The following is a 26066-nucleotide window of genomic DNA, read 5'->3' on the forward strand; positions in this document are numbered from 1 at the left end:
CCTCTCAAGTAAATAAATAAAATCTTTAAAAAGGAAAAAAAGAGACAAAAACAAAAGACAGTCCTATCTCTCAGCGAATTCCGAGGGTTTTAGGAGCTCTGTGCCAGCAACCAGGGACAAACGCTAAATACACCCTATTATGTTGCATGTTGCCATCAGCTCCCCCAATTAAAAGGCTCACAGGAGCAAACACATAGGTCTGCAACGTTAGGACGACTTCAAGCCCCGAGCACCACCTTCCAAATGAATTCAGGGTTACTGTTGCTTTCCAGAGAGACGCCCACCCCCGGGAACAAACCTGCTTCTAGGTGAGCCAGATGGCTTTGGGCAAGTCACATCACCTCCAAAGTGGCTTGCCTACCTGTAAATGCAGACAGTAACTCCCCTCTCAAAAGTCTGTTTAACAAGGCGGTGGGCATCTTGGCCCTGGACACAGGGAGGTACACAATTGCATGAGCTACTTCTTCCCCCTTCTGCCTAAACTTCCTGACCCTCCTGGCCTGCGCTCTGACCCCCTGTGAGACAGGAGACTGTTCGTGTCTTCCTTTTCAGACACAAAGTGGAGGCCCTCACCTCCTGCACACACGCACAACATGCCACAGTCACAACCCCCATCTGAGCCCTGGGTTCTAGGCTGGGTTTTACCACTAACCGTGACTTCGGACAAGATCCCCGTCCAGGCCCTGCTTCGGGCCTTGGTTTTACTCCACAAAACACATTTGTGCTAACAGGGGCTGGGATCTAAGTTTCACTGAGGTGCCTTCCGCTCTGCCCCTGTTCCCATCAGCCATCAGCACCACCGTGTGAAGCAGAGAAGCCACTAATAAGAGTGTAAATAACTTATAACTTTATTATGGATGAAAAGTACTCGCTTGAGAACTCGAGCCTAAAGGCCACTTCCCGAGGTTACCTAAGCAGATAAGGAAAGGCAGGGATGCCGGAGCCTGGGCTGGAGCCAGAGCAGGGCTGGGACTCAAGGCCAGGACACTGCTGGACTCTGTTCCCTTGAGTCCCACACAAGGAGGGGACCCAAGACTCTGTGACCCGATCTAGGGAGGAGCAGGGAGAGGCCCGGGTCAGGTCCACCTTCCCATATAGGTCCTGTGGGAAGCGCTCCAGAACCCACCAAGACCCCGAAGGAGGGCTCTTCCCTGGGGGACATCCTGTGTCGCAGAGTAGGCAGCCCCGAGCTCTATCTACGCCCAGCCTGGGAGGGGCTGACACGCAGGCACTGAGCAAGCCGGAACCAGGCGGGGCCACGTCAGGGCCTGAGCTCATCCTTCCACTTCTGCAGCTTCTCGTCCATGGCCTGGAGCGTGGACTCGTCCTGCACCAACACAGGTCAGTCCTACCCCGCCCTCCCCCACAGCACCAGTGGGCCACGGGGAGCCGGCGGAGGTCCTCTCTCCCCTCCAAACCCCCGTCCTTTACCTTCACAAAACAGAAGCGGACATAGTGGTCAAATTGCTTCCGATGTGGGGTGCTGTAGAAGACGGAGACCGGGATGGCCGCCAAGCCCTAGGAAGGAGGAAGCCCACATCTGAGAGCCTCCCCACGGCACGGCAGGCCCTGGCTCTGGGGGACAGAGAGCTTCCTGTCGTGGCCCGGGGCAGGGACAGTTAGCTTGGGTGCAACACCTCCCAGGGTCAAGGTCAGAGGAAAAGAATGGCAGAGCATGGTTCCCAGTCCCTCCCTGTGTACAGAGGGGAGGCGAAGGCTGGGGGGGCGGTGGAGGCGGCGGGGGCGTGCCATGTGTTAGATTAGGGCAGACACAGAGGAGAAATCAACCTCCACGTCAGAGCCCAGAGCCCACCCAGCTGGGCACCAATGCGCCAACCCCACACCCTACAGACAAGCCGGCCAAGGCCCGGAGAACCCAGGGATGCCTGCCAGTCGCACAGCATCTTTCTGCAAATTCCAGACAGAGATGCACACTGGTCCTAGCGCTGATAGCAGAGGCTGGGCTGGACTGGGGGCCTGGCCTTGCTTCTAATAACGCCCACAGGACCCTGGCCGAGCCCAGCCCACCTTGTTCCTGATCATCCACTTGACGAAGCGTCTGTCGTAGGGCTCATCTGCATCGCCTGGCAAGTCCGGCATCTGGGTCTCTGGAAGGACAGAAGCCACGCTGAGCCCCAGCTGCCTCCAGCCACCCCCCTCCCACCCTGCCTCTGCCCGGCCTGGCCAGTCCTGCTCACTGAAGTCTGAGATGTCTGCGATGAGGAAGTAGCTGCCCTGGGGGACCACGGGCTTCAGGCCCACAGACTGCAGACTGCGAATCATGTGGTCCCGGTAGCGCTGCACGGCTTGCGGCAGCTGCACGAAGTAGCTGCTGGGTTGGCCAAAGTGCAGTTGCTCGTGCTGGAAGCTCTGGGCCACGGCAGCCTGCGGAGGGTGGGCAAGTATGGGGCGGGCCAATCGGACAGGAGAGGGAGGGAGGTTGGCCCGGGCTCTGTGGTGCCTCTCCCCCCGTGGCCGGATCCCCTGCCTCTCCTCACCTGGCCCTGCGTGGGACAGTGATAGATAGTGTTCTGGTGGACGGTACGCAGGTGCTTCATGAGACTGTCCGGGCCCAGGGCCCAGCCCACCTGGACCGGGAATACAGGGAGGGGGTGAGGCCCTCTGGGGCCTGGCCACCCCCTTTCCTAATTCCCAGTGCAGCCTTGCCTGGCCCGGATCATGGGGGGAGGCGGTACCCCGATGGTACCCCAACCCTCGTCGACTCACCTTCCAGCCGGTGGCGCTGAAGCTCTTACCAGCGCTGCCAATGGTCAGGGTACGCTCCCACATGCCAGGGAGACTGGCTGCCCAAGGCCAAAGAGAGACACTGCTCAGACGGGGGTGGTGGTGGGGGGTGACTAAGCCCCAGGCGCGCACTCGGGCTCTGGGCACCCCGGCCCCCGCTAGGTCCTAAACTATTTATGGGGCTCACCTGGGCTCATGTTCATGACCACCCCTGGGGGCAGTGCCATTGCATCTTCCTGCTCTCTGAGAGGCTAAGTCACTGCCCCAAGGTCACACAGGCCCTAACCACGGGGCCTGTGTGGACTCCCAGACTGGGCTCAGGGCCCTGCCTCCAATGTCCAGGGGCAAGAATGGGCCCCAGGCGGGCAGGGCTCACCGATGCTGATGTGCTGGTGACCATCGTAGACCAGCCACTGGTAGACCTCATCACTGATGCAGATCACGTCATGCTGCTGACACAGGCTGGCCACCAGCTCCAGCTCGGCCTTGGAGAACACCTGTGGGGACCACCCCCAAACAGAGACACCTCCTCAGGGAGATGAACGGATACCACCGAGTTGGCTGCTAAGGGCTTTTCCATCCCATTCTATCGAATCCCTTGCAACACTGACCCTGGGAGGTCTGTTGCGAGTTAATAGAAAATAAACACATTGGTCTCTGCCCCCAGCCCCCGGGGCTCCAGGCACAGAGCTCCTACAACCCTTGTAAATGTCTTACTGACAGGAGCACTAATATTGGGTCTTTGACCCCTGACAACAGGGCTCCTAAAGCCCTCATAAATTCCTTAGTGAAAAGAGCACTAGAAGTGCTTTTTTGTTCTAACGAGGTGACGTTGGGCAGGCACCTGCGTAGCTCCGGCATCGGGGCTGGTCACCAGAATGACCAAGCGATGATTAGAAACTGAAATTGGAATTTCAGCCCTACCTGTATCCTACAGAGAGCAGAGGGGTTGGAAATGGAGTTGATAATAATTAATCATGGGGCGCCTGGGTGGCTCAGTGGGTTAAGCATCTACCTTCAGTTCAGGTCATGACGCTGGGGTCCTGGGATCGAGCCCAGTATCGGGCTCCCACTCCCTGGTCAGTGGGAAGTCTGCTTTTCTTCTTCCCCCTCTGCCCCTCCCCCGGCTCATGCACTTGCTCTCTTAAATAAATAAAATCTTTAAAAAATTATAAGGACTAATGATGTCTATGTGAGGAAGCCTCCATAAAATCCCAATAGTACAGGGTTCCGAGGGCTTCCAGACTGGTAAACATATCCATCTACTGAGAGGGCAACACACCCAGGCCTCGGGGCCCTCCCAGACCTCGTTCTGTGTATCTCTTCATCTGGCTGTTTTCTCCTTTGTCATCTGTATCTTTCTCAACTCCTTAATAAACTAGTAGGTGGAAGGTGGCATCTCCCTGAGTTCTGAGAGCTGCGCCAGCAAATTAATAGGAACCGAAGAGGGTATGGTGGGAACTTCAAATTTATAGCCAGGCTGGCATCTGAAGGGCGGGCAGCCTCGTGGGGCTTAGCCCTAACCTATGGGATCTGACGCTACCCCAGCTGGTGTTGTAGAACTGCTGGGTGTGGGGTCCCCCCACACCTGAGGTCAGAGTGTTGTAAGGGCAATGGTCGTATGAGGGAGAGACACCCAGTTGGACAGCTGGATTTCCCTCTGCGTCAATTCTGTCATGTTCCCATTGGACATATGAGAAAATACTTCGAGAGGTGAGGTCACCATTCCCAGGGTCTCGGGGGTCACAGAGGTACCCAGTCTGCTCCAGCAACCAGCACTTCTGCCTTCCAAGGGGATTCCCACCCCTGTCCCTGGGACCTTGGGGAGTCTCGGTCCTCAGAGCTCATTACAAGTTGCCTTCCCATTTCACAGATGAAGAAACTGAGGCCCAATGCAGCAAATCAGTAACACAGCAGGGACCTGAACGCAGTCGGGAGGGGTTCCTGGAGGGTGGTGTCTCGGGTACCTTTCCCACGGGGTTGTTGGGGGTGTTGAGGATTAGGGCTTTGGTACGAGAGGTAAACTTGCTGGCCAGCTCTGTGGGGTCCAGCTGCCAGTTGCTGGCGGAATCCAGTTCCCCGTCCTGGGTGGGGCTCTGTGAGAGGAGAAGAAAGTGGGCACCAATTAATTCCCTGGCCGACCTTCAGCTCCTGGGACTTGGCCCTCCTCCATGGGCATCTGTTTCCGCCCTCTCTCCTCTGGGACCCTGGACAGCCCCCCATCCTTCCTTCTTTCCCCCCTCCCAGGGGCCAACACGACACACTCCTTGGACCCCTCTGCCTACCCACACCCTCCCCAGCATCCTCACCGGCTTCAAGGTCACAAACACAGGGCGACCCCCTGCCATCAATGTCATGGGTTCGTAACAGTCAAAGAAGGGCTCCACGATGATGACCTAGCAAAAGGATCAGATTAGCTGGCCCCTTGGCCCTCATCCCGACCCAGCCCGAGCCCTGCTCACTCACCTCATCTCCTTCGTCCACCAGGGCCTGGAAGGCTGTGAACAGGGCTCCATAGGCACCCACAGTCACCAGCACGTTCTTGAGCGGGTCTATCTCCTGTCCCAGGAGCTTCCCAAAGAAACTTGCCAAGATCTTTGTCAGGGGTGGGTAACCCTGGCAGAACAGCAGCCGTCAGCCCGCCTGGCTCAGCCTGGGCCCACCCTCCTGCTCAGCTGCATCCAGGGAGTTCTGGCACTTTCCAGCCGCAAGCCTGAGGCAAATTTGGCCTTTCATGTCCTCCACCAGCGCTGGCCATCGAGCCTGTTCTGTGCAGGCCCAACGCCCAGGGCTAGAATTTGGTGGAGAACCGGACAGAGTGTGTATTTTGTGGAGAACCGTCCAACGGAGCCCCATGGTGGTGGCAACTCCATGACTGAACCCCTTCCTTCTCAGTTTAAGAAGCACATCTGTGCCATCGGCTCATCCCAAAAGCCTTGGAAGACACGTATTATTTGATCCCCACAATTTGCTAGGTAGAGAAATGGAGACCCAGAGGTAGGAAATGACGTGCTCAAGGTCATGCACAGTTGAGCAGGAAGGGGGACTTTATGGAAGCACCCCACTATGAGAGGAAGGTTGGATCCATACGCTTGTCTTGAGGCTAAGCCAAAGGCCTGAAACCCCAAGGTCTAGAACTTCACCAACTAATTCACTCAACCAGTCTGGACCATGTAAAAATTAAAAATTTCTGTCCAGCAAAACATACCAGGAGCCAAGTTAAAAGACAAAACATTGCAGACTAGGAGAAAGAGGTCAGATATTTAATATATAAAGAGCTCTTGCAAAACAACAAGACAAAGATAGAGACCCAAATGAAGAAATGGAGTTGGTCACGAAAGAAAAAGGACCGATGCCCAGTGCACATATGAAAAGGATAATAACTGAAGAAAAATAAAAGCAACAATGAAATATTGCTCTAAGAATATGTCAGTATTAAAAAGATCGGAAATGCTCATGGCTGGCAATAGTAGGAGACCAGCGTGTTGGTGGGGATGTGAGTAAACCTTTTTGGACAGCAAGATATCCATCACATCTTTAAATGCTTACACCCTTTGACTCTCTAGTTTGGCTTCCAGGGTTTTATCTGAGAGAAAGGCTCACACATGTGTAAAGACATACACACAGCAATATTCACTGTGTCATTGTTTATAAAAGTGAGATAGTCAAACCAGCCCATCAGAGCAGGGCAGGTTCAAGAATTTATAGCACAGCTAAGCAGGGGAATACCACGTGGCCCTTAAAGAGAATGAGGCTATTCTGACATGGAAAGTTGCCCATGACAAGCTGTTTAGTGAAATAAACAGGTTACAGAGCATTATAGTATGAGTCTGTTTGTGCCAAAACCCTCAAATCTCATATGTTAGGTATATGGGTATGTGTGAGCATGTGTGTTTATATAAGCACTTTAAAACGTTAAAAGTTTAAAGTCTAAATGCTCAGTGAAGTAGAAAACTCTTGGTCATAGTTACCTCTGGGTGGCGGAACTGGACAAAACTCCCTCCAGGTAATTCTGATGCATACCAAAGTTTAAGAAGCATTTACTGCTTTACTAAACCAAGGACTGACAAATATTTACCCTATGACCTTTACAGAAAGAGTCTGGATTTGGAGTCAGATGGGTCAGCAGCTTGTCTTTTGAGACGCAGCTTACACGCCACCTCCTCCAGGAAGCCTTCTCTGGTCTCCCCAGATTTCATTCCCTTCTTCTTGCTCCCACAGCACCCCATCTTCCCCTATTACAGCATATCAAATACCTTTATTTTCTGCTTTGTTTTCTTTCTTTCTTTTTTTTTTTTTTTTTGTCTGCTTTTCCTACTAGACCCTGAGCTCCCAGCTCATTTTTTTTTGTCTGTCTCTCCCCAGACCATGAGCGGTCCCAGGGCCTGGAACAGAGGAGACACTCAGTGAACAATGAACTACAGCCACACTGAATTCTCTGGGCTCTGCTCCAGAACGCTGATACCCACGTGGGCCTGATGTTCAGAAAGGCCTGACCCTTCCTCCCCCAGGGCCTCCTTGAGGCCTGCATCCCAGGGCCCTGGGTGAAGCTGAGACTCACAAATGCCTTGGTGTACTGGTTGAGCATGAAGTCACTGTTGAGGGCGAGCTGAAAGGCTTGAATGGCGAAGTCTGGGGGTGGGAAGTCGGGGAAGCCTTGGCCCAAGTTCACGACATCATACTCACTGGCCATTTTACCAAACTCCACCCTGAGCAACAAACAGAGAGTTGACACCAGGCCACCTGGAACCTGGAGGTGAGCGGCTCTCTCCAGGACAGGATGAACAATGCACTGGGCTCATTCCAGAAAAACTGGGCAGTTAAACGCGTCTGCCCCAGCCTGAGATCAGTGTGAGGGTCAAAACTGGTCCCTGCTTTGGGATTAAGTGGGCCAAGCACTGGGCCACTTAACAGTGGGCCACTTAACAGGCCGGGGTCCTGTTTTTTTTTAAAGTAGGCTCCATGCCCTGCATGGATCCCAGTGTGGGACGTGAACTCACAACCCTGAGATCAAGACCTGAGCGGAGATAGGGAGCCCGACGCTCCCCTGACCGAGCCCCCAAGGTGGCCCTATCCTACACATTCTTTAGAAATATCTGTTGAGACTTCCTAAGTGGATTTCACGAACTACAGTTTGAAATATGTGCTCAAGGGGCGCCTGGGTGGCTCAGTTAAGCATCTGCTTAGGCTCAGATCATGATCCCAGGGTCCTGGGATCAAGCCCCATATTAGGTTTCCTGCTCAGCGGGAAGCCTGCTCCTCCCTCTCCCACTCCCCTTGCTGTCTCTTTCTGTCAAATAAATAAAATCTTAAAAAAAAAAATAATGTGCTCAATAAAAAGTTTCCCATACGTATGCATTTGTCCTATTCCCAAGTCACAGTGGGGATGGAGACGCTGAGGCTCGTAGCGATTTGCCCGAGGACTCCCAGTTTGTGCAGGGCCCAGCCAGCCTTTGTTTCTACATTGGCTCCAAGCAAAGTTTATGCTCTAGACCATTTGCCTGGACAGACTGGGGTCCCACCAGCCCCCACCATCTGCCATTTCTGGCCCCCGCTGGTGGTCAGCTCCTCAGGGAAACAGAGAGAGGCTGAGAGGCTGCATGAGAGGCCGTTGTGTGGTTGCAGACTGGCTGGCGGGCAGAGCAGTCAGCCTTGGCTGCGCTGAATTTGCATGCCAATAAATATTGTTGCATCTAAAACTGTCATTTTCTCCCCAGAGCCCCATAATACTTCTGAAGTTGCTGACGCTCAGAGAGGCTAGTGACCTGCCCAGAGTCACACAGCACCTGAGGGCAGAGCTGAGATGCAAAATTGGGTGGCAGATGTTCCGTGGTAATCGAGACAAGGAAACTAAGCTCCACTAAGCCCTGCAGAAACCAGCTGCCCTCTAGGTTGGGTTCTGAACCTCTCAGGCCAGCACTTTGGGGTTAGCAGAACCTCAGGCCCTTTTTTATCTAGACTCGCATGGCCCTCTGGCACCCCCACTCCTGTCCTGTACATTCTCCCCAGGCCTGCTTCTGCTCCGCCCTGCCTTTGCCCATGAGACTTGGCCTCCTTCGGCCTCAACCTCCCCTTCTGTATAATGGGGGTGTTGGGTTCAAGAGACTGCTGGGTCTCTGAGTCAGGAAAGTGTCTTGCTGACTCTCCCAGCCTGTCTCCTAGTCCGAGTTGGACTCTATCTTATCTGCAAAGGCCCACGAGGCTGCCCAGCCTCCCTCACAGACAGGACAGAAGGTGGCATTACCGAGGGGGGCAGTCAGATACTAGAGAGGTTTTGGGTCTGGCTCCTCTGTCCCAAACACCATGGAGTATCAGGCAGAGGATCTTTGCAAATCACAAAATGCTGTACATGGAGGTGGGGGGGTTCAGGGGGGGTCTTGAAAGAAAAAAATGGTTGTGGGGGGTGCTCCTGGGTGGCTCAATCGATTGAGGGCCCAACTCCTGAATTTGGCTCAGGTTCTGCTCCCTGGGTCGTGAGATTGAGCCCTGAGCCGTGCTCTGTGCTGGACAAGGAGCCTGCCTAGGAGTCTCTCTCCCTCTGCCCCTCCCCCCACCTTCCATCCCTATGGCAGGAGCACACCTGCTCTCTCTCAAAGAAAGAAAGAAAGAAAGATGGGGCGCCTGGGTGACTCAGTGGGTTAAAGCCTCTGCCTTCGGCTCAGGTCATGATCCTGGGGTCCTGGGATCAAGCCCCGCATCGGGCTCTCTGCTCAGCGGGGAGCCTGTTTCCTTCTCTCTCTCTCTCTGCCTGCCTCTCTGCCTACTTGTGACCCCTCTCTGTCAAATAAATAAATAAAATCTTTAAAAAGAAAGAAAGAAAGATAAAAGTGCTCCCATGTTTTATGAAAACGACAGCCAACAACTTTTTTTTGAAAGTACAGGGATGTCGGGGGCGTGGCTGGCTCAGGGGGTAGGTAGAGCATGTGACTGTGGATCTTCTGAGTCTGCGCCTCTGTGCTGCTGGCCAAAGGTGAGGCGGGGTGGGGCGATTAGGAAAAATCCCTGCATTTTTCTTATACACCTTCTTACTTCATCCATTGTATTACTAGTAACCACGGGCACACGTGTCTTTCAAATTTAGAACAAGTCAACAGAGAAAAGAAATTAACCTCAGCTCATGTCCAGTGCAGAGCTGCCTGTATTTTACATTATCTTACTTTATTTTACTCTGTACTAAGTGGGAAATAAAATCCCTGGAAAGCCCCAAGCCTGATGCCTTCATACAGCATATCATTCATTTCATTTCATACGTTGATACAGCATTTAATACAGCGTTTTGCCTTATCCCCCCAAGGCCCTTCAAGGTAGATGTAATTAGCTCCATTTTGCCATTGGGGAGCTGAGGTTCAGAGCAGGTGTCACTGCCCACCCCCCCACCCCACCCCGCGCCCCAGCCAAGAGCAAGGTGAAGCTGAGATTGGAACCCAAGCCCGTGGCTCCCAGTCTCACCTCTCCCAGGCTGTGGCTGCAAACCTCAGTCCCAGCACGGTGGCCGTCCTGGGTACCCCCGAGTTAATGCAGACCCAGACCCCCCCCCCCAGCCCTGTCCCACCCTCACGCCCGAGAGAGGACCCCACACGCTTCCCCAGCCCTGCGGAGCTCACCATGGGTTGTGGTCAATCCCGTCCAGCCGACGAGCCTGGAGCCGCTTGGACATGGCGAACTGGAGACAGAGCGAGCAGAAGGTCAGAGTGGTGGAGTCGGGCTTTTTTTCCCACCACAGCCCCCGCCCCCTTGAAGCAGCGCGGCAGATCGGCTCTCCCAGGGAGCCCGCCTGTGGGCCTGGCTCCGCCCCATGCCGGCGGCCCCGCCCCCACATGCCCCACCCACCAGCCTTGGCTCCGCGGGTCCTGAGACTCCGACCAGATTCGGACCGGACAGGCAGGTTGAGGAGGTGGAGGGGCAGCAGGAGGGGGAGGAAGGCCACACCTTGGCCAACATGCAGCCTGCGTTTAGGACGGCAGCTTCCCTTTAGGACGGCCATGCTAAACTCAGAACAACCTGGCTGGGCCCATTTTATAGATGAGAAAAATCACATTTAAAAAAAAAATGTTTTGGGGCGCCTGGGTGGCTCAGTTAAGTGTCTGCCTTTGGCTTGGGTCATGATCCCAGGGTCTTGGGATCGAGCCCCTCATCGGGCTCCCTGCTTGGCAGGAAGCCTGCTCCTACCTCCCCCCACTCCCCCTGCTTGTGTTCCCTCTCTCGCCATCTTTCTCTCTGTCAAATAAATAAATAAAATCTTAAAAAAAAATTTTTTTTAAAAGTAAACGTTATGCCCCACATGGGGCTCCAACTCACGACCCTGAGATCAAGAGTCTCATGGTCCTCCGACTGAACTGGCCAGGTGCCCAAGAAAAATCATGCTTTTCGAGAATATTTATCAATTGGATGTGCTGACATCAATAAAACGGGCTACAAAACAGTACATACAGTATGATTATGTTTTGTAAAAAAAAATACCCTACTACGTATTTGTATACACGTACAGTTTTCTATAACCATATAGGAGTAGGCGAAAAAAAGTTTGGAAGATAAATACATCAAAATGTTAACAAAGATTCTCTCTGAGTGGTGGAATTATAGGTGATTTAACTACATGTGTGTGATTTTCCCTTCTTTCTTTCTTTCTTTCAAGTTTATATATTTAAGTAATGTATACACCCAAGGTGAGGCTTAAACTCATAACCCTGAGATCAAGAGTTGCATGCTCGGGGTGCCTGGGTGGCTCAGTGGGTTAAGCCACTGCCTTCGGCTCAGGTCATGATCTCAGAGTCCTGGGATCCAGCCCCACGTCCAGCTCTCTGCTCAGTGGGGAGCCTGCTTCTCTCTGCCTCTCTGCCTGCTTGTGATCTGTCAAATAAATAAAAGAAATTAAAAAAAAAAAAAAAAGAGTTGCATGCTCTTCCAACTGAGCCAGCCAGGTACCTCATGTGTATATTTTTCTATGGTTCCATTTTTTCTTGGTATGGAGATCACACCAGATGGGATTGATTCTGATATATGGTTTGTTTTTTTTTTTTTTCCCTTGCATGTTCTCTGAATTCAAACGTATCTCAGAATCTCCAGCATGAATCTGACTGGCACTTCCCGCCCCCCTTACTAGCCCATACAATAACAGCATATCATTGATGGGATCGTGGTTTCAATGCTATAAGGAATTACTGTTGAATTGGGGATACATCATTTTTAAGAAGATAGAGGGGCGCCTGGCTGGCCCAGTCAACAGAACATGTGACTCTAACCTCAGGGTTGTGAGTTCAAGCCCCATGTTGGGTGTAGAGGTTACTTAAAAATAAAATCTTAAAAATACATACAATGAAGATGAAGTTGGGGGGGAGGTGAGGGTGCATGTTGGGGCGAGGGAAGTTTGAGAAGGTTGGGGTGGGGTAAGGGGTACCGGGCTACAAAGGCATAGAGAGAGAGAGAACAAAGTAGGTGAATGGAGGTGAATGAGAATAGGAAGGAGATAAATATCATGCAAGCACAGAAACCTGGGGGAACTCAAAGGAGTGACCCTCAAGTATGACACACAGTAACTGCATTAAGTGAGGAAACAGTGCCTGTTTTTGGACTTATGTATAATGTATTCCTCAGCCAATGTCTACTGAGCACCTACTGTGTACTGAACACTAGGCTGGGCTTAGGGGATGAAGGGCAGGCAGCACAGCTCCATGCAGACCATTCAGATGCAGAGCTACAAGTTCAAGGTTAGAGGAAAGAGCAAGGGAGGGGTTCCCTCCAGGCTAGAGTCAAGGAAGGCGTCCTGAAAGAGGGGCATCATGCACAGCTTTGAAGCTGGGACCATGCCAGGTCATCGGGGCTCTGAGCTGGACAGCAAAACAGGTGGGACTAGAGCACTTACAGTCTGGTGCATGCACCGAGTGAGAGAAGTTCCAGCCTTCTTTCTCTGGAAGAGCCCAGCCAGGTGCAAATAGATGGCAGCCACATTCCTGAACATGCCTCCCTTGGGCCTTGGGACACTGGTGACTTCTCCTCCAGAGGCAGAGAAGAGGGAGGAGAACGCTCTGGCCAAAAAATGGCTCCGAGGCCAGGGTATGGATCCCACACACACAGCTCTAACAATAACAACAACAACAGCAGCAGCAACAATAAGAGCTAATATTTATTGACTGGTCACTGTGTGCCAGGCATGGCAACAAGTGCTTTCTTGCATGATTATCCCTCACACCTACAACCCCCTGACCCCCAGAAACCAGAGGGACCCTTTCAAAATATAAATTACCTCTAACAAAAGAAAAAAAAAAAAAGATCCAGGTGAAGATCATGGATGACCCCTAACACCACAGGGAGAGTTGATCCCACATTATGTTCTGAGTCTGGAAACACACACACCTCCTGCAAATCACCTCCGTGCTAAAACCAAATCTAGATCAGATCCTGCCACTGGGTTACTAAAACACAAGGGACAGAAGAATATGTTAAATGATACCATGGAGAGGTGATCCACAAATGACTTTGTTTCTTCAACAAATAAAGTTAAGGGGGAAAAAGTCCAGGGCAGGATAGATGAAAAGAAACTTACATTTAAAAAATGAATGCAGGGGCGCCTGGGTGGCTCAGTGGGTTGAGCCGCTGCCTCAAGGTCATGATCTCAGGGTCCTGGGATTGAGTCCCACATCGGGCTCTCTGCTCAGCAGGGAGCCTGCTTCCCTCTCTCTCTCTAATGATCTCTCTCTGTCAAATAAATAAATAAAATCTTTAAAAAAATGAATGCAAAAAAAAAAAAAAAGAATGCCTTGGAAAGGAAGAAAAATGTTGGAGGGCTTGATGCACAATTTCAAAGCTTACAAGAACCAAGAAAGGATGGTATTAGCATAAGGACAGACATATAAGTCAATGGAATCATAGTGAGAGTCCAGAAATAAGACTCTCCCATGGTCAGTGGTCATATGGTCACTTGCCATATGACAAGAGTGCAAAGAAAATTCAATGTGGAAAGAACAGTCTTTCAACAAATGGTGCTTGGATAAGGATATTCACAGGCAGAAGAGTGAATGTGTACCCCTACCTCACACCATACACAAAACTAACACATTGTAGATCATGGATCTAAACACAAGAGCTAAAGCTATAAAACTCCCAGAAGAAAACAGGAGCCTGTCTTTGTGATCTTGAGTTAGAAGACGGTTTTGTAGGTACGACACCAAAAGCGTGGGCAACAAAAGAAAAAAATAGATACAAGGGACTTTACCCGAATCAAAAACTTCCGTGCCTCAAAGGATACCATCAACAGAGTGAAAAGATAAAAGTATGGGGGTAAGTATTTGCAAATCATGAATCTGAATTTCTCCAAGGAAGACTACACAAAGGGCTAATATAGGCATATGAAAAGGTGTTCAGCATCCTTAGTCACTGGGCAAATGCCACTTCGTACTTGCTAGAATGGCCACAGCAAATATCGGGGGTAATTACAAGTGTTTCAAGGATATATGAAGCTTATCAGCTAGAGACTTACATGGCAAAACACATTCTCTTTATTTTTATTCTTTAGAGATTTTACTTATTTATTTGAGAGAGGGAGAAAGAGCATGAGTGACAGGTAGGAGGGGCAGAGGGAGAGGGACAAGCAGGCTCCTCATGGAGCCTCGAGCCTGACCCCCGGACCTGGAGATCATGACCTGAGCTGAAGTCAGATGCTTAACCGACTGAGCCACCCAGGAGCCCCGCAAATTCTCTGGAAAGTAGGAACAAAATTCAAAGAAATCTCTATCACCACTTCCTTTCACCACTGTGTTGGAAGTCCCAGCTGGTGCGCCAAGAAAAGGAAATTACATGTATAAGACCCGAAAGAAATAATATCCCACTATTTGCAAGGGGATACAGTTAACTACACACAATAATTCAAATATACAAACTGGTAAAATTAACGAACGCTCAGCAAGGTGGCTGCCTTTAAGATCAAAATGGGAAAATAAATGGCATTGCCACCCCTTCCCCAAAATGCTGCCTTTCTCTTTCTTTGGCCCTACAGCCTGCAGGTACGTTAAATACCCTTGGGCACCAGGAAAACACACACCCAAAAGACAGACACACAAGTCAGAGGATTACAAATGTCTAACGATGCTTCAAGGATGTTGAGAAACTGAAAGCCTGGTACATTGCTTCTGGGAATGTAAGTGGTGTGGCTGTTACGCAAAATGGTCTGGCAGGCCCTCCAAATAATAAACACAGAACTACTTAAGATATGGCCCAGCGGGACACCTGGGTGGCTCAGTTGGCTGGGCGATTGCCTTTGGCTCAGGTCATGATCTTGGAGTCCCGGGATTGAGTCCCATGTTGGGCTCCCTGCTCAGTGGAGAATCTGCTTCTCCTTCTGACCCCTCCCCCTTCTCGTGCTCTCTCTCTCTCTCAAATAAATAAATAAAATCTTAAAAAAAAAAAAAAAAAGATATGACCCAGCAACTCCATTCCTAGGTATGTAACCCAGAGGAGTGAAAACATGTGCTCACACAAAGACTTGTATGTGCATGTTTATGCCAGCATTATAAGGTGGTAGCAACCTAAGTGTCCGCTACAGGATGGTAATAAAATGTGGTAGATCCATGGGATGGAAAATCATTTGGCAACAACAGGGGAGGAGGTTCTGACACCTGCTGCAACACAGGTGAGTCTTGACAGCATGGTGCTGAGTAAAAGAAGCCACTCACAAAAGACCACACATTATATGATTTCATTTACACTAAGCAGGCAAGACTCTCGAGATAGAGAGTAGATCGTGGATTGCCTTGGGCTGGGGGTGGGAGGGTGGGTTGGGGAATGTGGACAGACTGCTACAGTTACTGGGTATCTTTTCGCCCTAATGAAATGTTCTGAAGTTAGACGGTGGTGTGGCCATGCTAAAAACCGGTGAAAGGTACACTTGGAACGGTTGAATTATACGCTATGTGCATATCATTATATCTCAATAAATTTTTTTTTTTTTTAAATCACCAAGGTTAGGGGTGCCTGGTTGGCTCAGTTGATAGACCGTGCAACTCTTGATCTTCGGGTCATAGGTTTGAGCCCCACGTTGGGTGTAGAGATTACTTAAAAATACAAAATCTTTAGAAATGCCTGCATGGCTCAGTCAGATAGGTGTCTAACTCTTTTTTTTTTTTTCCTTAAGATTTTATTTATTCATTTGAGAGAGAGAGAGAGCCCGACATGGGGTTCGATCCCAGGACCTGAAGGACATGACACGAGCCAAAGGCAGATACCCAACTCCCCAATTTTTTCAGTTGTCTGACTCTTGATCTCAGCTCAGGTCTTCATCTCAGGGTTGTGAGCTCATGCCCAGTGCAGAGCCTACTTAAAAAAATAAAAATAACAATAATAAATAAAATAAATAAATAACCTTGTAAAAAATAAAAATAAAGTAAAGTAAAAATCACTAAGGTTTTTTTTTTTTTTAAGGCAGTATCCCTGTGATGGCCACAACAATATGTGCCTCTGCCAGGAGCCTAACTGACTGAGGAAACGGTGAGGGCTCCATCCCGAGTCCCCAGTGCTGGGTCTGTACCTCCATGTGCTTCCCTGGCTGTTCCTTCCAGTGTCTGGAAGACAGCGAGGCCGACTGTCATTGGGAGATGAGGTACTTCCAAGGACTCCCACTGGTTTCGCTGAAATTTTCTTTTGAAAAAAATTTTATTTATTTTCAAAGATTTTCTGTACTTATTCATGAGACGGTGTGGGGGGGGCGAGGTAGGCAGAGGCAGAGGGAGAAGCAGGCTCCTCACTGAGCAGGGAGCCCGATGCAGGGCTCGATCTCAGGACCTTGGGATCATGACCTGAGCTGAAGGTCGATGCTTCACTGACTGAGCCACCCAGGCGCCCTTGCTGAAATTTTCTGAGAACTGCGCCGCCGTCTGAGACTTTTCCTTCCAGCCTTCCTTCCTTCCATTTCTCTTCCAGGGGGGTCAGAACACTGCACTGACAAAGAGGTGAGGGTTTGGGGACCTCAGGGGTGGGGGCGGGGGTTTGCTGTCAAAGAGACCCAGCAAGCAAATGCAACATATGACCCTTAACTGGATCCAGGATGGGTGACAAGAACAGTGAAAGTTCCTAAAGGGTATCTGTGGCACAGCTGTGGCATATCTGAATATGGCCTGTCCATCGGAGGGCACGGCTGGTCAATTTCTTTGAGGGCGATAACGCGGGGCGTTCCCATGGGGGGATGGCATTCTTAGGAGCCACGTGAAGTATCTAGGAGTGAAGGGTCGGATGTCTGCAACTTGCTTTCAAAAGATTCAGAGGGGAGCCTGGGTGGCTCAGATGGTTAAGCTTCTGCCTTTGGCTCAGATTGTGATCTCCCGGTGCTGGGATGGAGCCCCACGTAGGGAATCTCATTGCGGAATCTGCTTCTCCCTCTGCCTCTCCCCTTCCCCCTGCTTGTGCTCTCTCTCTCTCTCTCAAATAAATAAATAAAATCTTTGAAAAAAAAATAGCAATAAGCACTTATCATCTTAAAGTTGCTTCGGCCAGAACATATCTACCAAAAAAGAAAAGATTCAGCAAAGACATTCAGAAACAAGGGTAGGGCAGAGAGAGGCGTTTGCAAGTGCCGGTGGTCCACGGGAGCGAGGGCTGAATGTGGGTGCTAGGCAGATGTGTGGCCACTGCACGGTTCTTTCTCCTTTTCTGTAGGTCCGACTTGGTCAAAACAGAAGGCTGAGAGGCAGAGGAGACCCCCCGCATGCAGTGCATGTGATGAGGGAACAGAAGGCAAGCAGAGGACAAAGCAGAAGCTGACACCCCACAACACCCCCTCCCACGACCCGCGGGATACATGGGACATGGCTCTGGGCTGCCCTAAAGGCAAAACAGTTAACTCAGGAGATCACAATCCTGCAGGACCTGAATCTCCTTCCGTTTACAAATGTCCTGGTGATTTACAAGGAAGAAGCTTTCCTATCAATAGCCTGACTTCCAGAGACCTGTAACTCAGTTTCCCGAAGCCCTAACATCACCATAAAATTGAGGGAGGCTGAGGCAGGAGGAAAGGTCAATAAAATAGAATTTCTTTTAAACCTGCAGCTCATTAACAAGGACGTGTGATAGGAGGAAGCTCCCAACTGTCTTGCTCTTAATGCCTTACTAGAAGGAAAACCAACTTTGACAAATAGCAAAGCCTCCGGGATCCTGTAGGTCTTCTTTGATAACATGAAAGTTCTTTCTCGAAACCTCCCTTTTTCCTTACCTCCCCCAAGTCGCATAGTCTATAATCAGCTGCCCCTCACAACCTGGGGCAGCAGCTTTTCCTGCTCACAGGTCCTGTCCCCGTGCTTTAATAAAATGACCATTTTGCACCAAAGACATCGCAAGAATTCTTTCCCGGTCGGCGGTTCCAGACTCCACCCTGCTGAACCTCATCTATGCTCATTCTAGAACCACATCACATGGGCACCTGGGATTGTGATCCACAAAACCCCGGGCTATAAATGGTGCCCCTGCCATCCAGGACCCCTCCCCCACAGGGCAAGCACTCAAGAAAAACACACCAAGGTGTTTATTCCTTATCAATTTCTTAGGGAATGTCTGGAAAATCTGGTAACTGATTGAGCAAGCGGGGTTACGGGAAAAGGAAGAACGGGTTGAACTGGACCTCTTTGACCTGAGGATGCAGGGCTCAGAGCCAGAGATAGAGACAGGGAGAGACAGACAGAAGGCTCACCCTGGGAGTTGCATGTGGAGAAGACCCCACCTGTGTTTGGGGGGTGGGTGTGGAGGGTGGTGAACCAGAGAGAAAGAGTCTGCTTGGTTTTGAGCTAGTCACTTCAGGTTCCCCAGGTAATGGGGCGCCAGCCTCCTTGAGACCCTACACCGCCCCACACCCCGCCCCCTCCAAGCTTGACTACTTAGGACTTGTTAGTTCTCATTTCAGGTTCGAAACTGTGCCAGGCAGGAAAGGCTGGGTAGATCATACCATCCTTAGGCACTGTCACTCGAGGGTGGTCCTTGGGGAGAGGGCTGTGGGGCCCGGGGCGGGGGGAGCGCCCCCCAGCAAAGCTTCATTAGACTTGCAAATATCTAGACATCCGCTGTGTGGGCTCCATTGAGGGTCCCCAGATGTTAGGGGTGAGTCTGAGGGACCAATGTGAGCATTGACTGGGTAACGTACGATACGAAGAAATCAGTAATTTATTGGCTGTGCTAATGGTATCGGGGATATCTTTCTTTCCTTGTAACAGTCCTTATATTTTAGAAATGTCTCTTTTTTAAAAGATTTTATCTTTTTTAAAAAAGATTTTATTTATTTGTTTGACAGAGACACAGCGAGAGACGGAACACAAGCAGGGTGTGTTCAGTCTTCCTGCGGAGCAGAGAGCCCGATGGGGGACTCGATCCCAGGAACTTGGGATCATGACCTGAACCGAAGGCAGACACTTAACCGACTGAGCCACCCAGGCATTTTAGAGATGTCTCTTGAAATACTGACAACATAATATCTGGGATTTGCTTCAAAATAATCCAAAATGATCCAGATGGTGGAAGTAGGAAGTGGATAGGAGAACAGAGGGAGTAAGCCAGGCCATGGGTGAGACTGGGCAGGTCAGCACACTCTACTCTACTTTTGTATGTATTTCGAAGGTTCCACACGTCTGAGGTAGAAGTCACAGCCACAACATGGAAGGAGCCTGGGCCTGTGATAATCGGGGAACCATCGGTGATCTCTGGACTTGGGGTAGGGGATGGATCTTGTTCAAGATGCTGTGATTTTGTTTTCTTTTTCATTAACAGGAAATTAGGTCTCATGGCTAAACCCTCATCAGTGCCCTCAGTCGCAAGAGATCAGGAGAGACTGAGAAGTTGCGGTGAGGGAATGCATGCCAGGGGCCCGGGGGGTCTCAGTGAGAGGCTGTTGGAACTTATTATGGTATTTGGACTTTGGCAAAGTAATTTGGGGGAGGGTTCAGGGAAGCTAGATCACTTTATGGTTCGATATCACAATAATCTTTTTTTTTTAAAGGTTTTATTTATTAATTTATTTGAGAGAGAGTCTGCATGAGCGAGGGGAGGGGCAGAGGGAGAGGGACAAGCAGACTCCCCGCTGAACGCAGAGCCACAGGCAGGGCTCAATCTTAGGACCCGGAGATTGTGACCTAAACCTAAATCAAGAGTTGGATGCTTGGTTGGGGCGCCTGGGTGGCTCAGCAGGTTAAAGACTCTGCCTTCAGCTCAGGTCATAATCCCAGGGTTCTGGGATCGAGCCCCGCATCGGGTTCTCTGCTCAGTGGGGAGCCTGCTTCCTTCTCTCTCTCTGCCTGCTTCTCTACCTACTTGTTTTTTTGTTTTTGTTTTTAAAGATTTTATTTATTTAATTGACAGACAGAGATCACAAGTAGGTAGAGAAGGGGCGCTGGGTGGCTCAGTGGGTTAAAGCCTCTGCCTTTGGCTCATGTCATGATCTCAGGGTCCTGGGATCGAGTCCCGCGTCGGGCTCTCTGCTCAGCGGGAAGCCTTCTTCCCCCTCTCTCTCTGCCTGCCTCTCTGCCTGCTTGTGATCTCTGTCAAATAAATAAATAAAATCTTTAAAAAAAAAAAAAAAACAAAGAGTTGGACGCTTAACTGACTGAGCCACCCAGGCGCCCCCCAATAATCATCTCTATAGGGAGGCAGGTTCAAGTGAGGCTGGCTATACTTAGAGAACCAGCCCAGGTGTGCCAGGAGAGGGGGGCACTGGGTTTCCAATGGCTTCGACAACGTTCATGTCCGTTTGTGTTCAGACATGATTGCAGAGCGTTGTGTTTTTTTTTCTTCCGGATTTCTCATGGTGGCCACGTGGCCTTGTCTGATACCGATGTACCGCGCAGTTGTGTTCAACACAACACAAGTCCTATCTGTGGGTGTCAGGCCAGCTCCTGGATTCTAGAGGCTGCTTTTCTCTTCCTAAATCCTCCTACTAAGAATAAAATCCAAAATCTTTACCATGTTCTAGAGGGCCCCGTGAAATCAGCTGTGAGGCCACCTGTCCCAGCCATTTCCTGCCACTGTCCCTTTCGCTTGCCGTCCACCCCCGGCCACACTTGCCACTCCCGTCTACCTGTTAGTTGTGGCCCTATAGCCACTCTCCTTCCAGAGCAGCGTCTGCAAACTTTTTCTGTACTGGGCCACAGTATATACTGTGGGCTTTGCAGGGCCTACAGTGTCTGTCACAGCTCCTCAGCTGTGGCAGGGGACAGTCTGCTACTCCCTTTCCCTCTGCCCCACTTCCCCGCTCATGCTTCCTCTTGCTCTCCTTCCTTAAAAAAAAAAAAAAAAAAAACTTAACAAAAAATAAAGCTGTATTAACAAACCCTGGTGGCAGACCAGGGTTGGACTGTGGACCCTCCTAGTGTCTTGAATTCTCAGACATGTCCACGCTGGGCCTCCAGCAATTTGTCCATTATGTTTAAGTTTTCGTCCCCCAGAATTGGGCCACGTGGAAGTCTCTGTTCCTCTAAGTCACGATTGTCTGTATCTGCTGGTTTGTCTAATTTTTGCCCTGTGAGCTCCTTTCTCAAATGGGCCTAAGGTGTTGATTTTTCGATTTGGCCAGCTTTCTGCTTGCGAGGATGGTGGGATGACTTCCAAGCTCCTTATAAACAGGACTGGAAACCAGAAGTCCAATGAAATCCGCCTGTTCACGGAATTTCATCACTATCCGTGGAATGCTCTAACTTCATTACAAAAGAGAAATAAACAAAAATAATTCATCACACAATAGTCAGGCTTGCCCACTCTAGAAGATTCCATGAAGTTGATAGCGGCTTGCACCTGCTTATAAGAAGTAAGTTCAGTCTGACCAGGGCAGCTACCCAGCTAGTCCCTCCTTAACCCCGACGCAGCCCAGCCTCTTCTTTCAAAGCATCTCAGAGCACTGACAGTCATCCATTCTGTCCAAAGGAGGGGCACTGCCTCCCTCCGTTCTTCAGTCATCACCTTCTCCTCCAGAGCATCTTCTGGGGCCCAGCCCTGGCCTGGGGCTGAGACTACAGTAGGGACCAGGAGCTGTCGGCCGGGGTAGGCGGGAGGAGAAGAGATGCCCCCAAGCACTGTCTCCTTCATTCGTCCTGCAAGTATTTCCTCATAAGTTTGAACTGTGTCCTCCAAAAGTGAATTTGAAGACCCCGGGCATCCATGAGTGGAAATAGGGTCTTTGTAGATGCGATCTATGTAGAATAAGGTCATACTGGATTCGAGTGGACCTTACTCCAGGATGACTGGTGTCCTTCGAGGAAGGGAGAAGAGACACAGACACACAAGCAAAGACAGAGGCAGAAATGGGGGTTGGGGAGGTGTCTGCAGGCCAGGGAGCTCCACGGATTGCCAGCAACACCACAAGCTAAGAGAAAACTATGGGACAGATTGACCTCTAGAGACTTCGAGAAAGCAACCCTGCGGACACCTTGATTTGGGACCTCTAGTCTCCAGAGCAGTGAAAGAAAAACTTTTGTGTAAAACCACCCAGCTTGGCGGGACTTCGGGCTGGCAGCTCCTGGAAACTAACGCAATGGGACACCAGAGGGCGCTCCAGGAACGGGCTGGGGGAACGTGGGCGTTTGGGAGGGCTCCCTGGAGGAAGTGGCATTAGCACAAAGCCCCAAAGCAGGGAAAGTGACTCTGGTGGAGAGGGAGGTGCAAAGGCCCAGGAGTGGAGGAGGGCTGGGAGATGTCAGGGGCTGAGAAGTCCTCGGGCCAGAGTTGATGCTCTAGTTTCTCAAACTGAGTCACTTCCCAGGGGAACCCTGCAGGAAGTACTCCCTGGTGGCTATAGCTAAAAACCAGAGCTTGGAGCAACAAGAGGTAGTGTAATTATTATCTGAGGAAGGACATTCCACAGTGTCATCTGGGGGGGGCATCCGGGTGCCTCGGCCTCAATCAGCCAGGGGACATGAAGTCCATGGTCAAGTCTGAGTGTAGTGCTGGTCACAGGAGGCACCTTCTGCCTGTTGCAATGTTCTAGGGGGACCAGCTGTCCTGCTTGCTCAGGATTAAGGGGTTTCTCAGGACCGCGACCATCCTGGGCACATGGGGAGGGTTGGTCTCCCTGCCCAATACAGGGATGGCTGCCCTGTTCTGGGCCCAATGTCCTGCTGATTCCTCCAAAGGGACCCTCTTCTGTCTCCTGACTAAAATCTCCACATGTCCAGCAGAACAGTCCTCTCTCTGACACCCTTACCCACATCATTCCACATCTATGAATTCTGTCCTTTCTCCTAAAGTGACAGTACTTCCTCTGCCCTAAATTATACCTCTATCATCTCCCTGGATTCCAGTGGTGGGACTAATATTAACACAATCAGCAATCAGCTCTAATCTCCCGAGCGCTTGCTTTGTACCAGGCACTGCGCTAACTAGTGACTCCGTATGTCATCGGACCCTTTTAACAGCCCTGGAAAGCAGGTGCTTTCCTCACCTCCATAAACAGGCAAAGACACTGGTAATAATGATAAAATAACAATGAACACTCATACTGAGCTCCCAGAGATTGGAGAGGGGTCTGCAACACCCAATGCCTAGCACAGGGCAGAGGGTCACACCCCCAAGGGAAAAGATCCCAGCTCATGGCTCTCACCTGTCCTCTGCCACCACCACAGACCCTCACCCCCTCTGGGCACCGCCTGACTCTGGGCAAAGGAGGTGCCTTGGAGTAACCTGGCTCCACAGAGGGCAAAGAGAGCCCGTGCTGGATGAGGATGTGCTGAAGCACTGGTACTGCCTCAGGGCTGAAGCTGGACACCAGCAGCCGCTTCTCCTGCAGCAGACTGCCCGGGCAGGGGGTGGCTGGTGTGTGTGGGCTGGGGCAAGTCTCAGGCCATGGGAGTGAGCATCACACTGCACCATCCGTGGACAGTTCTGTCCTACTGTCGACAAACTCCGTGCCTGCCCACGACTGGGCCCTGAATAATTCCCTGGAGAGATGATTAGAACATAGACTTCGGGGTGCCTGGGTGGCTTGGTGGGTTGAGCCTCTGCCTTTGGCTCAGGTCATGAGCCCAGGGTCCTGGGATCCAGCCGAGCCCCAATTCAGGCTCCCTGCTCACCTGGGGAGTCAGTTGGGGAGTCTGCTTCTCCCTCTTTCTCTCCTTCTGACCACCCCCCACCTGCTTATGCTCTCTCTCCATCTCAAATAAATAAAATAAAATCTTAAAAAAAAAAAAAAAGCAGCACAGACAAATGGATACTCAGGGGCAGATACTCAATGAGAAATAAGGGATTTTGGTAAAGTCACTCATATTTTATGGATGGAGATACTAATGACCAGGGAGGGGAAATGACCAGGCCAGATTCTACCAGGACATGGTCATCTGAGTCATGGTCCTGGCATTTTCCTCATCTCTGCATGCTGGCTGATCCAAAAGACATTATGCACTAGGCAGAGAGTAAGCTGCTACATAAACTTTCGCTGAATGACAGAATGAATGTCTATTACTCTCACCAGACAGTGAGCTCGGTCAGACAAGGACTCTCCTCTGTTTATCTTTTTATCATCACCACTTGGCTCAGGGCCTGCCACACACGATAGGTGCATATCTTTTCATTGCCCCAGCAAATTGTTATTGAATTTCTATTACATGCTATGCCTGTGCCCTACGTCCCCACGTCTATTAACAGTGAACAGGATACCTTCCTTTTCTTCAAGGAGCGCACAGTCTAATGAGGGAGACAAGTAATGAGACCATTTTAATTTAGTATGAACCTCAATATACAAGCAGCTCTTATAAATCAATGACAAAAAACTAACATCTCCAAAGGAAATAAAAAGTGGGCGAGATATAAATTCACAAAAAAAAGAAAATAGTTGATAAACTTGAAAAGGTGCCAAGCCTTACTCATAATTAACAAAATGCAAATTAAAATGAAACATTATTCTCTGCCTCTCAAGGTGGCAGAGGATAAGAAGACTGAGACTCACCAAACTGATACTACCAGACACTATGAGGTTATAAGCCATGATGATCTGGTAAACACCAAGTTAGAATGTTCACCGGTGTAACTTTTGGAGGGCAACTTCACAGTAACAATACACATTACTCTTTGACGTTGGAAAGACTTCCTCTTTAGAAATTTATCTTACAGGGATACTCACACATACTCATAAAGAGCTCTCGATGATCAATGCAGTGTTGTGTATGGGACAGAAAAACCTGGAGACAATCCAATGTCCATCAGGTGGGGGCTGGTTTAATATATTCTGACTTATCCATACAATGAGAAATGGTGCAGCCCCTAAATGGAGTAAGATTAAGATTGCCCTTAGCGTTCTAACATGGAAAGAAATATAGGTTACATGAAAAAGGCAGGTTGATATCAAAGATTACTACAAAGCTTCAGCAAGCAAAACAGTGTGGTACTGGCACAGACACAAAGACCACTTTTGAATAGAGAGCTCAGAAATAAACCCAAACATATGGTCAACTAATTTTTTTTAAGTCTTTTTAAAAAAAAAAAAGATTTTATTTATTTATTTGACAGAGAGGTAGAAGGCGAGCACAAGCAGGCAGAGCGGTAGGCAGGAGGAGAGGGAGAAGCAGGCTCCCCGCTGAGCAGAGTCTGCGGTGGGGTTTAATCCCAGGGCCCTGAGATCTGAGCCAAAGGCAGTCACTTAACTGACTGAGCCACCTAGGTGCCCCCATATGTCTTTTCTTTAAAAGTAATCTCCAGGGGTGCCTGGGTGGCTCAGTGGGTTGGGCCTCTGCCTTGGGCTCAGGTCATGGTCTCAGGGTCCTGGGATCGAGCCCCGCATTGGGTTCTCTGCTCGGCAGGGAGCCTGCTTCCCCCTCTCTCTGCCTACCTCTCTGCCTACTTGTGATCTCTCTCTCTCTGTGTCAAATAAATAAATAAAATTAAAAAAAAAAAAAGTAATCTCCACATCTGGCATGTGGTTTGAACTCACGACTCTGAGATCAAGAGTCCCGTGCTCCACTGATTGAGCCAGCCAGGTGCCCCCAGTCAATTGATTTTGACAAGGGTGCCAGTAATTCAATGGCGGAAGAAACAGTCTTTTCAACAAATGTGCTAGGACAGCTGGGTGGCCACAATCGAAAGAATGGAGTTGGGGGGTGCCCGGGTGGCTCATTCTAAGTGTCTGCCTTTGGCTTGGGTCATGATCCCAGGGTCCTGGGATGGAGCCCCACATCAGGCTTCCTGCTCAGCGGGGAGCCTGCTCCTTCCTCTGCCTCTGCCACTGCCCCTGCTTGTGCTCTCTCTCTCTGTCAAATAAATAAAATCTTTTAAAAAAGCTGTTAATTATTAAAAAAAAAAAAAGAATGGCGTCAGATCTCTACCTCACTGAATCCACAAAAACTGACTTGAAATAATCAATGACCGTGATCACATTC

The 26066-nt window shown here is 50.2% G+C and overlaps 1 protein-coding gene across 8 annotated transcripts in view; it reads right to left on the reverse strand.

The window, feature by feature from the left end:
* Positions 1 to 830: 830 nt before the first annotated feature.
* KYAT1 (kynurenine aminotransferase 1) overlaps positions 831 to 26066 on the reverse strand; it is a 36250-nt gene continuing 11014 nt past the window's right edge. For 3 of the 8 annotated variants that reach the window (XM_013058657.2, XM_013058656.2, XM_013058659.2), the window contains 12 exons: positions 10350 to 10408; positions 7307 to 7454; positions 5212 to 5361; positions 5055 to 5141; positions 4713 to 4841; positions 3122 to 3242; positions 2728 to 2804; positions 2499 to 2588; positions 2199 to 2385; positions 2029 to 2108; positions 1432 to 1518; positions 831 to 1327 (listed from right to left, as the gene is read on the reverse strand). In XM_013058657.2, the coding sequence (XP_012914111.1) occupies positions 1262 to 1327; positions 1432 to 1518; positions 2029 to 2108; positions 2199 to 2385; positions 2499 to 2588; positions 2728 to 2804; positions 3122 to 3242; positions 4713 to 4841; positions 5055 to 5141; positions 5212 to 5361; positions 7307 to 7454; positions 10350 to 10402 (1275 nt within the window). In that variant the 5' untranslated portion in view covers positions 10403 to 10408 and the 3' untranslated portion in view covers positions 831 to 1261. Of the gene's footprint in view, positions 1328 to 1431; positions 1519 to 2028; positions 2109 to 2198; positions 2386 to 2498; positions 2589 to 2727; positions 2805 to 3121; positions 3243 to 4712; positions 4842 to 5054; positions 5142 to 5211; positions 5362 to 7306; positions 7455 to 10349; positions 10409 to 12607; positions 12822 to 24814; positions 24955 to 26066 lie in introns of all 8 variants that reach the window. The other 5 variants (XM_013058653.2, XM_013058654.2, XM_013058651.2 and 2 more) reach the window with 3 other exon arrangements.

The sequence above is a fragment of the Mustela putorius genome, unplaced genomic scaffold (genome assembly GCF_011764305.1).
Source record: "Mustela putorius furo isolate JIRA1106 unplaced genomic scaffold, ASM1176430v1.1 tig00000596_pilon_pilon_pilon, whole genome shotgun sequence".
NCBI lineage: Eukaryota > Metazoa > Chordata > Mammalia > Carnivora > Mustelidae > Mustela > Mustela putorius.